This window comes from Crinia signifera, chromosome 3 (genome assembly GCF_055691185.1).
Source record: "Crinia signifera chromosome 3, ASM5569118v1, whole genome shotgun sequence".
Lineage (NCBI taxonomy): Eukaryota > Metazoa > Chordata > Amphibia > Anura > Myobatrachidae > Crinia > Crinia signifera.
Genome location: NC_139219.1, coordinates 53,817,371 through 53,830,204, shown reverse-complemented (window position 1 = coordinate 53,830,204; position 12,834 = coordinate 53,817,371). Strand labels below are relative to the sequence as shown.

At 49.4% G+C, this 12,834-nt stretch overlaps 1 protein-coding gene across 4 annotated transcripts in view; it reads right to left on the bottom strand.

The window, feature by feature from the left end:
- The window catches only part of KIF16B (kinesin family member 16B), a 296,722-nt gene that overhangs the window by 104,388 nt on the left and 179,500 nt on the right, over positions 1-12,834 (bottom strand). For all 4 annotated transcript variants that reach the window (XM_083175821.1, XM_083175822.1, XM_083175819.1 and 1 more), the window contains 2 exons: positions 2,859-3,017; positions 2,343-2,454 (listed from right to left, as the gene is read on the bottom strand). In XM_083175821.1, coding sequence (XP_083031947.1) covers positions 2,343-2,454; positions 2,859-3,017 — 271 coding nt within the window. The remainder of the gene's footprint in view (positions 1-2,342; positions 2,455-2,858; positions 3,018-12,834) is intronic.

The following is a 12,834-nucleotide window of genomic DNA, read 5'->3' as shown; positions in this document are numbered from 1 at the left end:
AGTCGCAATGTATACACACTGAGCAATTTTCACCGGGGGTGGTCGACTTTCCATAGCAGGATGCTATGGGAAGCCCTCCACCCCGTCGCTCATCTGCTGCTAATACCAGCAGATGAGCGGCTGGGCCAGCTAAGATGCAGGAGCGCACATCACTGCCCGGTACATACTGGGTGGCTTTTGAGCAGAAAGCAGCTCAAAAGCCAAAACTGAGCTACTTTCGGTTTAGAGTTGCCCAGTGTGTATGGGCCTTAACTCTTTGTACAAGATGTTACTTTTCTCCATGCCAAGTGCCGCTGTGCTTTATATACAGACTCACACAAGACTATACAAGTGTTACATAAAAATTAATCAGCAGTCTCCTGGTGCGTATTAGTCCACTAAGACAGTGCTAGAAGAGTTGTATGGAACCTGAAACCTCCTCACATTAGCCTAGTGTGTACCCAGCATTGTGACTGCATTGGTATATCCGAGTGGCAATAGAAAAAAAGAGATAGTTGGTTTATTATACAGTACAGAAGTGAAGAATTCAAGGGAGAAAAGGTAGATGTGGGTGTCATCAGCTAGACCAGTGGTTCTCGAATTTGGTCCTAAGGACCACACTTAGGTCAAGTTTTCTAGGTCACCCAACAGTTGTGCTGTGTATCACCAACTGTCAAATTTCAAAAATTCACAAGTGACCTGGAAAACATGAACTGTGTGGGGTCCTGAGGACAGAATTTGGAAACTTGTGGACTAGATACAGTAAATGGCACTAGAAGTAAAAATAATTATATTGTTGCCCAAGAAATACAGTATACAGTCAGAAAAGCAATGTACTGAGATTATCACAATAGTCCAAAAAATAGTTGATGTGAAATGGTTTATGTGGCTGATAGAGAAAACCAACGTAGTTCAATCGGTAGAAAGAAAACTATATGCAAACTGTCTTAAAGGCCAATGGAGTAGAGGGTCCAGACTTAAACTTATTATTATTATTTTTTTTTACTATAGTATTGTATAAAAATAAACTAGCTACTAAAAAAAGTTCCTGAGCGGGATCTGCGCACGACATCCTGTCAACTTGCACACTCGGACATAAGAGCTACTCTACTGCAAGCCTGTCATCCCATTGAAACCGGATGCAGTCCAGCCGCTGTGTAGACTGTAGTACTGTTTTGTATACACAGTACAGTATGCATTTTGGCCCTAGTAGCGGCAATGAAGAAGCGGAGGCTGAGTGAAGGAGGGGGAGGAGGTGCAATGACTTCCAGGTTGTGGGAGGATTGAAGTCAGCGACACTTAGAGGGAGGGGGCAATGATGCGCTGGACTGAGATCACTGTGTAAATGGCTTTTCTATACAGTAGCTGAAATGAGGTTTCGTGACCACCTTCTGATCTGTCTGTTTGCATCTTGGCTGAGAGTAGCAAAGAATAGAGTAAGAAGTTTGGGGGCAGGAGCACAGTTATGGAAACTGAGAAACAGAGTCTAAATGCATATATATATATATATATATATATATATATATGTATTTTAGAACGCACACTCTGAGAAACTGACTGGGTTTTTTTTTTGTAAACCAAAATACAGTCTATGCAAAAGTATAGAATAAATATAAATACAAATATATAATTTAATGAACCACAAAAAAAATGTACAGTACATTGATAAAAAAAAATATTGGTCATCGCAGGATCCAAACACTAGTCACAGAAAACAGCACGCTGTACCCATAACAGTTAGCCATGAGGGATACTGTACCACAGGTCTATCGTCTTATTCAAATGCCGATGACGCTCAAGGCTACACTAGGGGCTTTGTCACAATGCTTTCATGAGGTAATCGTGGGAAAATGTTTGCTGAGCTTAGACTGCACTTACAGAGCTAAACTTGGCACACATTTCCGCACCAAGTCCCTACTACTCTATGTAGCATAATATTACTGTACAACATGGTGGTGGGCCCAGACTATTGGCCAGGAGGGAGCCCACCCCTATGGAGCTAAGCTTGGCATGCTGTACACAGGTAAAGTGGAAGCAAATTAGTCTGGTGAATGGCGATGGTGCTTCACATATCCATCCAAATTTTCCAAACCGTGCTAAGCAATTGGCAGGTTTGTACGGTGCAGGATTTCCCTCTGTCTGGGTGGCGTAAACCCAATCGCAGGACTTCACAATATCAGGTTTGAATAACCCCTTAGCCACAAAATAAATAATATCATGTTTTCCTAGGTTAATAAATTTGGGGTACACGTTAAATTTTATCAGAAGTATATATTTTGTTTTAAATTAGCCTTTAGATCTAGCCTGTTGGTTACAACTAAAGCATTGCTCTTGCCATATCGAACCAAACGTTCATAACTTACCTTTTCCGTTTCATAGGAGTAGGACGTACTAAGGCTGACGCTGAGATCCTCACCAGGCAAATTAACATTTTGAAGCCGTCTCTGCACTTCTTCTTCAATATACGCATGTATACTGGAACATCATAAATATGTTAATCAAACAGTTTCGAAAGCAAATTGCACTTCTGTCTCTACAAGGACCAAACAAGATTTCTCACATACTTAAGACTAGCAATTTACACTCTCATATAACGTTTAAAGGGAAGCAAACGTAATCAAAAAGTGGAATTTGTCAGCAGTATTCACTTACTGCACCGCGCCATTTAGGCATAATTGCACAGATACTGTAAAATCTAGGGGAATTTCTTTTCTTTTACTGCTACAATAATATTTTATTTAAGCACGGAACCTGGAACAACAATAGTGTTTATCAAAACAATAAAAGCACTCGCACACAAAGTGCAGTTATTATAGATGTGCCCAGGTTTTACCATGTTAGCTTCGGAAGAGGACTTTAAATAGGATTACAATATATACCTGTCATCGGTTAATTGAAGCATGTGTGACGGAGATTTCACTGGGGTTGCCGGCGAGTTAGCGAGGGAAGGCTTTTCCTCCAGGGCTCCTGACAGGTTCTTTGAAAGCGGATCAGCCACATGTATCTTCTGTTTCAGTTGCTGGATTTCGTGAGATAACCTGTGTAGGTTTCACAAAATGCAACAATAAAAGCCAGAGACAGTTAAATAAAAACAGTAAATCAAATGAAGCACCGAGATCAATTGAAAATAGCCACGTTTTATAACAGAGTAAAATACAGTAGGATAGAGTTTAGCAGTAAACCGTGGCTTAAATAAAGGTAGATGCAATATCTTCAAAATAGATCTTGTAATAAACGGGTACGGATTGTATGGTCGATCCAAAAGATGGTCTACAGTCATTAGGTCGACACCATTAGGTCGACATACTGCAAGGTCGACAAGGGTCTAGGTCGACATGGGACAAGGTCGGCAAATCAGCAGGTTGACTCAAGCATTAGGACGTTTTTTGGTTACAGTACCCCGGTGCCCTTGAAGAAAGATGTTTAGACTTTGGACAAAATCACGGCACTCCAAGGAATTTTCAAAAGAGGTATATTGAAGAAAAACACACCAACGTTTCGGAGCTTGGCGCTCCTTTGTCAAGGTGAAATACAGTGTACACCAAGCTCCGAAACGTTGGTGTGTTTTTCTTCAATATACCTCTTTTGAAAATTCCTTGGAGTGCCGTGATTTTGTCCAAAGTCTATATATATATATATAAGGGGATTTTTGTCCTTACCTGGAAAATCCTTATTTCTGAATCCTTTGGTGGACACTGGGACAGTGGGAAGGGGGCGGAGCCATGGCGACAGGCACCAAGTAGCTAACACTTTAGTGGTGCAGCCCAGGCCCCTCCTTCCCCACACTCCATCCTAGGTCAGTTTAGACTACCACCGGACTTAGGAGCACAGGAAAGGAGAGAATGAAAGAAAGAAAAAGAGAGATCTTGTATTACCATGAACAAGAGCATTCCCTAAAACCAACCCATCAGCCGATCAGGGGCGTCTGGGCGGGCGCCCAGTGTCCACCAAAGGATTCAGAAATAAGGATTTTCCAGGTAAGGACAAAAATCCCCTTATTTCCTTCATGCCATTGGTGGCCACTGGGACAGTGGGACGTCCCACCGCTGTCCCCTCACGGGAGGGAACGCTCCTGAGCTGCAGAAAGAACGCCACGGCCGAACGCAGAGTCGACCTCGGTGAAAGTATCAAACCTGTAGTGGCGTATAAAAGTGTGCATGGAAGACCATGTGGCTGCGCGGCACAGCTGTTCTGCGGAGACTCCTGAAGCCGCAGCCCACGATGATCCTACCGAGCGAGTGGAATGGGCCGTGAGCCCTGCTGGCGCCGGCCTATTCGCCAGGAGGTATGCCTGCTGAACCGTAAGCCGCAACCACCTGGCAATGGACTGTTTAGATGCGGGCCAACCCCGCTTCTGATGATCATAAAGAACAAACAAAGCTTCTGTTCTTCTAATCTCCCTGGTCCTATCCACATAGATGCGAAGGGCCCGAACCACATCGAGAGCCCCTCCACTTCTTGAATCCTGGAAAGCAGGAACCACGATTTCTTGGTTTACGTGAAACCTGGATACCACTTTTGGCAGGTAACCCAACCTGGTACGGAGGACTGCCCGATCTTGGTGGAAAACCAAAAACGGTGGCTTGCAAGATAGAGCGGACAAATCCGAGACCCGCCTAGCTGACGCAATTGCCAGAAGGAAACACACCTTCCATGAAAGCCAACGCAACTCCACTGACTCCAGAGGCTCAAACGGAGCCACCTGAAGAGCTCTCAGAACCAAAGGCAGATCCCACGGGACTACGGGACTCCGAAAGGGAGGAGTCACGTGCATGACCCCTTGGAGGAAAGTGCGAACCTCCGGCCTTGTCGCAATGCGCCTTTGAAACAGAACCGAGAGCGCCGAGACCTGAACCTTCAAAGTGGAATGTTGAAGGCCCAAATCCACTCCCGACTGTAAGAAGGCCAAAACCTTGGGCAACGAGAACCTCCTTGGATTCTTCTCGTGCTCTTCACACCAGCGAAAGAAAGAACTCCAGATTCTGTAGTAGACCTTTGCTGAGGACGGCTTCCTGGCCGCTATCATGGTTCTTATCACCGAATCTGAGAACCCCCTGTCTCTTAAGATCTCCCTCTCAAGAGCCAGGCCGTCAAATCGAGACGAGCTAGGTTGGGATGTTGACAGGGTCCCTGAGACAGAAGGTCTGGCCGGAGAGGTAACCGCCACTGAGGTTCCTCCGCCATGAGCCGGAGATCGGCATACCAGGCCCTGCGTGGCCAGTTTGGGGCCACCAGGATTACCCTTACCCGTTCCCGCTTGAGTCTTCTTAGGAACCGAGGAAGAAGAGCCACTGGCGGGAAGGCGTACACCAGATCGAACGGCCAAGGTGCCGACAGAGCGTCGACCAGAAATGCGCCTGGATCCCGAGTCCTGGACCCGTAGCAAGGCAACTTGTGATTCCACCGGGATGCCAGGAGATCTATCTGAGGCCTCCCCCAACGGAGGGTTAGAGAGTGAAACACCTCTGGATGAAGAGACCATTCTCCGGAGTGGATCTCTTGGCGGCTCAGAAAGTCTGCTTCCCAGTTTTCGACGCCGGGAATGTACACTGCCGACAATGCCAAGAGGTGACGTTCTGCCCAACGAAGAATTGGCTGTACCTCCAGAAAAGCTGCTCTGCTCCGAGTTCCCCCCTGGTGATTGATGTATGCCACCGCCGTGGCGTTGTCTGTCTGTACCTTGACTGCACGAGAGCAAATCAGGGGGGCCGCCTGGAGAAGGGCTAAGTAGATCGCCCTGAGCTCTAGAATATTGATCGGCAACCCCGACTCCTGGTGGGACCAAACTCCCTGGTAGGATCGGTCCTCCACCACCGCTCCCCAGCCCCTGAGGCTGGCATCTGTCGTCAAGAGTACCCAGTCGGAGACTAGGAAGGGCCGTCCCATGGACAGGTGACGTGGCTTGAGCCACCAGAGCAACGATAGTCGAACCTCCTGAGAGAGTACTATCTCCTGCCTCTTCAGAGCCTGTGGTGAACGGTTCCAATACTTGAGGATCTGGTGTTGCAACGGACGAGAGTGAAATTGGGCAAATTCCACCATCTCGAAGCACGAGACCATCTTGCCCAAAATCTTCATACATAGATGAAGAGAGACTCTCCTGTGCTTGAGAAACCCTCGTAAGAGGGCCTGCAAAGCCAGCCGCTTCTTGTCTGGAAGATAGACCCTCTGGGCCTGGGAATCCAGACGCGCTCCCAGATGTATCATCTCCTGGGAGGGTTCCAGGCTGGACTTGCGCCAGTTCACTAGCCAACCGTGAGCCTGGAGCAGGTCCAGCGTAATGCCTAGATGTTGTAGGAGTAGTTCTCTGGACTGTCCCAAAATCAGAAGGTCGTCCAGATAAGGCAGAATCCGCACTCCCTGGAGGTGAAGGAAGGCTGCCATAACTCCCATCACCTTCGTAAAGACTCTTGGTGCTGTAGAGATTCCGAAGGGTAGAGCCCGAAATTGGACATGAAGATCCTTGGTTGCAAACCGGAGGTACTTGCGGTGATCCGGATGTATCGGAACATGCAGGTATGCATCTCTGATGTCCAGAGATACCATGAAATCCCCCGGCTCCATTGCCTGTATAATGGACCGGAGGGACTCCATGCGAAACCGCGGAATGTTCAAGTAACAATTGAGATCCTTGAGATTCAGGATTGGTCGGAATGAACCATCCGGCTTCCCGATCAGGAATAAATTGGAGTAATAGCCGTGGCCCCTCTGCTGAGGAGGAACCACTTCTATCACCCGAGACTGGAGAAGAGTCTGAACGGAGGCGCTGAGAGCCTCCGCCTTCAGAGGACAGGCCGGGCGCCCCGTGATAAAGAATCGGGTCGGCGGACGCCTGTTGAAGGAGAGATAGTATCCTTCCGACACGATACTCAAAATCCAATTGTCCGATGTCGTCTCCCTCCATCTGTTGGCAAAATGGAGGAGGCGAGCCCCCACCGGCAGGGAGTCGACCTGAGGGGTCCCCGAGTCATTGGGAGGCCTTCTCCGGGGCCTTAGGAGGCTGACGTTTGCCAGACTGGGACTGTCTGCTCTTACCAAACGACTCCCTCCTGGGAGGACGGCTTCTTGTTGAAGATTGTCCCCTCGGCTTTCCCTGCGGCCGAAAGGAACGAAAGGACTGCTTCGGCTTAGAGGGTGCCGACGGGAGGAAGGCTGTCTTGGAAGTGGCTACCGTAGTCACAATTTTGTCCAGCTCCGGACCGAAAAGCATATCGCCCACAAAAGGAAGGGCCTCCAGGGCCTTTTTGGATTCTGCATCCGCATTCCAAGTGCGGAGCCACAAGGCTCTTCTGGCTGCAACCGAAGACGCCGAGATCCTAGAGGCTAACGTAGCCGTGTCCAGGGCCGCCTCGCCCAAATACGTGGAGGCTTCTCTGATATGGTCCACCAGAGAAAGCAGCTCCGACCTGCGTATGCCTGACGAAATGTTCTCCGTCAACATATCTGCCCATTTGCCTACCGCCCTAGCCACCCAGGCCGAGGCCAAAGCTGGCCTATTAAGCGTACCCGCATGAGTAAAGATAGATTTAAAGACATGTTCCATCTTTCTATCCGTGGGGTCCTTTAGAGCCGCCACAGTGGGAATAGGCAAGGTAGTAGCCTTTACCAGCCGGGCTATGTGGGAATCCACCTGAGGCGGGCGTTCCCATTTCGTGCGCCCGTCTGCCGGAAAGGGATAAGAAGAAACCATCCTTTTAGAAATTGTAAATTTCTTATTAGGAGCAGACCAGGCCTTTGCCAGATCTCCTTCCAGCTGCGTTGAAGATGGGAACACAGCCGGATCCTTCTTCTTGCGCTTAAACGAGGGTGCCTCCTCCGCAGGGGGTTGGTCTGGCTCCTGTATGTTTAAGCAAGAGCGGACCGCCTTCACCAGCGCATCTACCCTGGACTGGGTCATAACCTCGTCCTGGGATGTAGCCTCCTCGTCAGGGTCGTCCGGGTCATCCAGGTCAACAGGGTCATCTGTGTCCGCCTGGTCGTCCTCTGAAGTATCCGTCCCCGTAGAGAGTCAGCTCTCTGGGTGCGGGCTCTGGGGTTCTTGCGCTTGCTAGCGGCACCCAGCAGGTTCTGTAGAGAGGAGGAAACCTGAACCAGTCCCTGCACTGAGGAAGAAAGGCCCTGTACCCAAACAGGCTCAGGCGCCAGCGTCAGCAACTGAGGCTGGGACTGCGTGAGCGGAGCCGGTTGAGCTGGTGGAAGAGTCGCCTGTGAAGGCTGACTCAGCACTGGTGGGGGCTGAGGGTGTGAACGGGAAGCGGCTAGCTGTTCAGCAAGGTCCCTCATGGCTGTCGTCAGGGCCTGCGCCCAACCCGGTTCCCCGGAATGAGATGCCTGTAACGGGGCCGAATCCACAGAGTCCCCACCATTACAGCGTGTACACACACCCCCATGGTCTGTCGAGGTGGAAGAAAAATTCTCCTTGCACCTAACACACTTAAAGGCCCTCAGGGCAGGAGCGTCCCCTGACCGCGAGGGTCCTGTGGACTTTGAGCCTGACTTAGAAGTCATGGCTATGCTCTATTGCACTTCAATACAAGACAGAGTGAATAGAGAGATTTGCACAGAAAAAAACCCCTATATAGAGAGGGGTGTGAAAACACAGCACTGAACACCTCAAGGGTGCAGTGTCAATGTAATACAACCTGACCCGTCTGAAGACTGGGGAAGGAAGGGTGCCACAGTGTCCACACAAAAGCTGCTTTTGCTGCTGCTCCTCTGCACCGATGTGTGACAGAGTCAAGCCTCCATAAGGACAGGACGCTGGCAGTCCCCGGCGGGAACTCATATAGAGGCTCCCTGCCGGGGATTGGGCGGGGAGGAGGTGAGGGACCTCCCCCCCCTCCTGGAACCTTGCCAGGGCTGAGAAAAATATGGCGGCCCCCACCGCTACAATAATAGCCCTGGTGGTCTAGTGGCCTCGGTTTCCCCTGTGAGGACCGAGTGTCACCGCCAGGAAACCGCCGGGAGCGCACCCACCCCCGGCGGCTACGTGCGCTGGGTTCCCTCCCTCCGGCGTCTTCCAGACGCCGCTGCGAGACCGAGCGTCTCGCGGTCACCGTTGCGGGACAGAGTCAAGCTTCCATCGGGAAGCGTCTCTGTCTCGCGTCTCATTGCGGTCACCGTTGCGGGACAGAGTCAAGCTTCCATCGGGAAGCGTCTCTGTCTCGCGTCTCCCCCAGCCGCGATACCGCTGCGTGCTGAGGGGAGGGAGGGGGGGAAGTGCGGCTTACCTGCTCCGTGGCGCACGGTCCCTCTGTGCTGGGACCCAGCCTGCAGGTCCGTGGCAGTTCACGACGAGCTGGCTCCGGAGCAGGTGAGCAGCCTGGGTGGTCCACCCGGCTTGCTCACCGCAAGTGTAAAAAAAAAAACTTTTTTTAAAAAACACGCTGCAGAAAACTGCAGCAGCTACTAAAAAACGTGCCTGTGCTCCTAGGCACCAAGAAAAAACTGACCTAGGATGGAGTGTGGGGAAGGAGGGGCCTGGGCTGCACCACTAAAGTGTTAGCTACTTGGTGCCTGTCGCCATGGCTCCGCCCCCTTCCCACTGTCCCAGTGGCCACCAATGGCATGAAGGAAATATATATATATATATATATATATATATATATATATATACTAGGTGATTCATCGCGCCCTACGGGCGCTCTTCACACCGTCGTAAGGGGCTGCGCCCCCTTCATTTGTGAACATTTGCATATGAGAAAGATGGTTAGAATTGTATGAAAGATGGCCTGCAACTTGAGTTATAGGTGAAATGTGTTAAATAGAGAGCATATGATGTGGAAGGGGGTGTGTATTGTTTTGTTTAATTTAAAAGCGGTTACAGAGTAAGATGTACATTGATAGTGTGGATGGTACAGTGACATTTGTGGGTGTGGGGGGGAAGGGGGGCTGTGTGTGCATGTTGTTTAGGTGTGTGTGTGCAATAGTATAGTAGGGTGTTTCTGAGTCAGCGGCTCCCCACTGGCAGAGGTCACGACACAGGAAAACAGGAGGCTGGGTAGTGATAGGGGTGTGTGGGCATAAGGGGGACTAAAGAGGAGGGTGGGAGATACTGTGCAGCTTCTGCCAGTGGGTGAGGGTCCAGCGTGGCAGTACAGGAGTACAGGATGGTGGCCCTTAGTCAGTGTCTCCTCCTACTGGGTGGGAGTTCGGGTGCATGAGAGCAGGAGGCTGGGCTATGAGGCATGATAGGGGCATGTGGGCAAAACAGCGTCAGCGACTCCCCAGTGGTGGAAGTTACGGTTCAGGAGAGCAGGAAGCTGGGTAGTGATAGGGGTGTCTGAGTATACGGGGGACTAAAGAGGGGCTTAGGGGTGCCGTGAATTGCGGGAGGGGCGCGGGGGGTGCCGTGAATCAAGGGGGGGGCGCAGGTGTCGGCGAATAGCGGGAGTCCGCAAAGCGTGGGAGGGGGCGTGAATTGCGCGAGGGGGGGTTGCGAATCGAGGGAGGGGGGGTGCGCGGGGGGTCCGTGAATTGCGGGAGGGGGGGGCACGGGGCGCGATGAATCACCTAGTTGGTTATATATTCTTGTAGAAGGATGGTAGGATGTTGCTGTCATTCAGAATGCATTTACATAAACAGTAATAGTAGCAGTAAAAGGTCTGACTTAAAACACCTACAGTAAAACAGAACAGGTGTTATATATTATACAAAGAATTGGTTGATGATGTGTAGGTTGACGTGCACATAGTTCATAGTTGTCACTGGAAAAAAATTGCTACAAGAAAAAATCAACACAGAAAGTTCAACACATGTAAATGTTGACATAAGTGTGGCACTTCATCGGTGTCCATGTCGACACATGAGAATGAATATGAAAACATTCAAAAAAAGAAAAATAAATCTTCAAAAACTCATGTCAACCTTTTTCATTGTCGACCATAGCCGTGCCAGTGTTTTGCATGTGCCATTTAATCCTGGGGTTGCCGTGAATCGCGCGCAGGGGTGGGGGAGGGAGGAGGTGAGGGGTGTCCGCGAATCACGGGAGGAGGGGTCGTGGGTGGATGCCGTGAATTGCGGGGGGGGGGGGTGTGTGGGTGCCGCGAATTGTGGGAGGGGGGGCGCGGGGGGTTGCAGTGAATCGCGGGAGGGTGGGTCGCGAGGGTGGGGGGTTGCCGCAATGACAGTAGGGGGGGGTCAGGGGTGGGGAATCGCGGTAGGGGGGGTCATGGGGGGGCACCGTGAACCGCGGGAGGGGGGGGGGCCCGGGGGGTTGGCGCAAATCGTGGGAGGGGGGGTCGCGGGGTGCCGCGAATCGCAGGAGGGGGGGGGTGTCACGGGGTGGGGTTCGCGAATCGCGGGAGTCACCGGGGGTGCCGCGAATTGCGGGGGGTGTGCTGCAAATCGCGGGAGGGGGTCGCGGGGGGTGCCGCGAATCGCCACAAGAAAAAATCAACACAGAAAGTTCAACACATGTAAATGTTGACATAAGTGTGGCACTTTATCGGTGTCCATGTCGACACATGAGAATGAATATGAAAACATTGAAAAAGTGAAAAATAAATCTTGTCAACCTTTTTCATTGTTGACCATAGCCATGTCAGTGTTTTGCATGTGCCATTTAATCGTGGGGATGCCGTGAATGGGGGGGGAGGGAGGTGCATACCCAACATGACCCTCTCCAGGAGGGACACATTGCTCTGTTTCTGGACTTTCTTCTTAATTTATGAATTACCATCACCTGTGCTTAAACACCTTTCTTATCAATTACCCTGTTTAAAACAGGTGATGACAATCATAAATTAAGATGGAAGTCCACAACCCAGCGTTACAGCTCCAGACACACTTTGAGTGACAGATGTAGCCAAATATATAAGAGATATATATATATATATATATATATATATATATATATGTGTGTGTGTGTGTGTGTGTGCCATGGCTCCCTGGGGTGCCCTGGGACACATTCAGGGGTGCCCTGGGTTGGTGGTCCAGGACCAACTCAAATTATTAATGGTTCATTAGTTATAAGCAAAACCAGTGCTGGTGGCTGCCAATCATAAAATGTGTACAAACAGAAGCAAATCCGGTCCTTTACCACATAACTGACCTTAAGAATCGCATAATGTATAAACCCAGTCTAATTATTTTATTTTTGGCTTAGGGGTGCCGTGAAAAAATTCTGATACTCTAGGGTGCCGTGATTCAAAAAAGATTGGGAACCTGATATATGCAATAAAAGAGCATGCTAATGGTGTATCAACACCACCAGAGATAACATACAATGCTCATAAATTGGTCAAAACAATTACTGCAACCAATTAGAATACTTTCACATTTAATGCGACAAATAAAATCAGAAACAATACAAAAGGACATCTCATTCCATTCAATTGTGTGCTGAAATCAATATACGATGAAATCGAAAACAAATGTGTTTCATCATCACGACTTCCTCAGGGGTAAGATTCCACACAAAAAATGAAGTAGGTTAGGATCTAAGCGATTGATACTGTAGGTCCTGTTAAACTCCCTAATTTTGTGGAGATTCAATGAAATCAAAAGACATTTAAAAGATTCACATCTATAGCACATTCAAGCAAGGATTCGCAGATATTGCGCCTTAAAGAAAGGATAGGCCAGGGTTCTACTACCAGATATGTGGATCCTTCCAGAAATGTGTACATGTCGCATTAAATGTGAAAGTATTCTAATTGGTTGCAGTAATCATATTTACCAATTTATGAGCATTGTACGTTAACTCTGGTGGTGCTCTATTATTGCCTATTCTACCTAAATTTTCTCCCACTAACAGGGAGGACTTATAGAGCTGCTGCTATTTTTTCTATTGCATTTAAGGATCATTCTCTTCATTACATACATATATGTGTGTATAAATATATAAATATATAT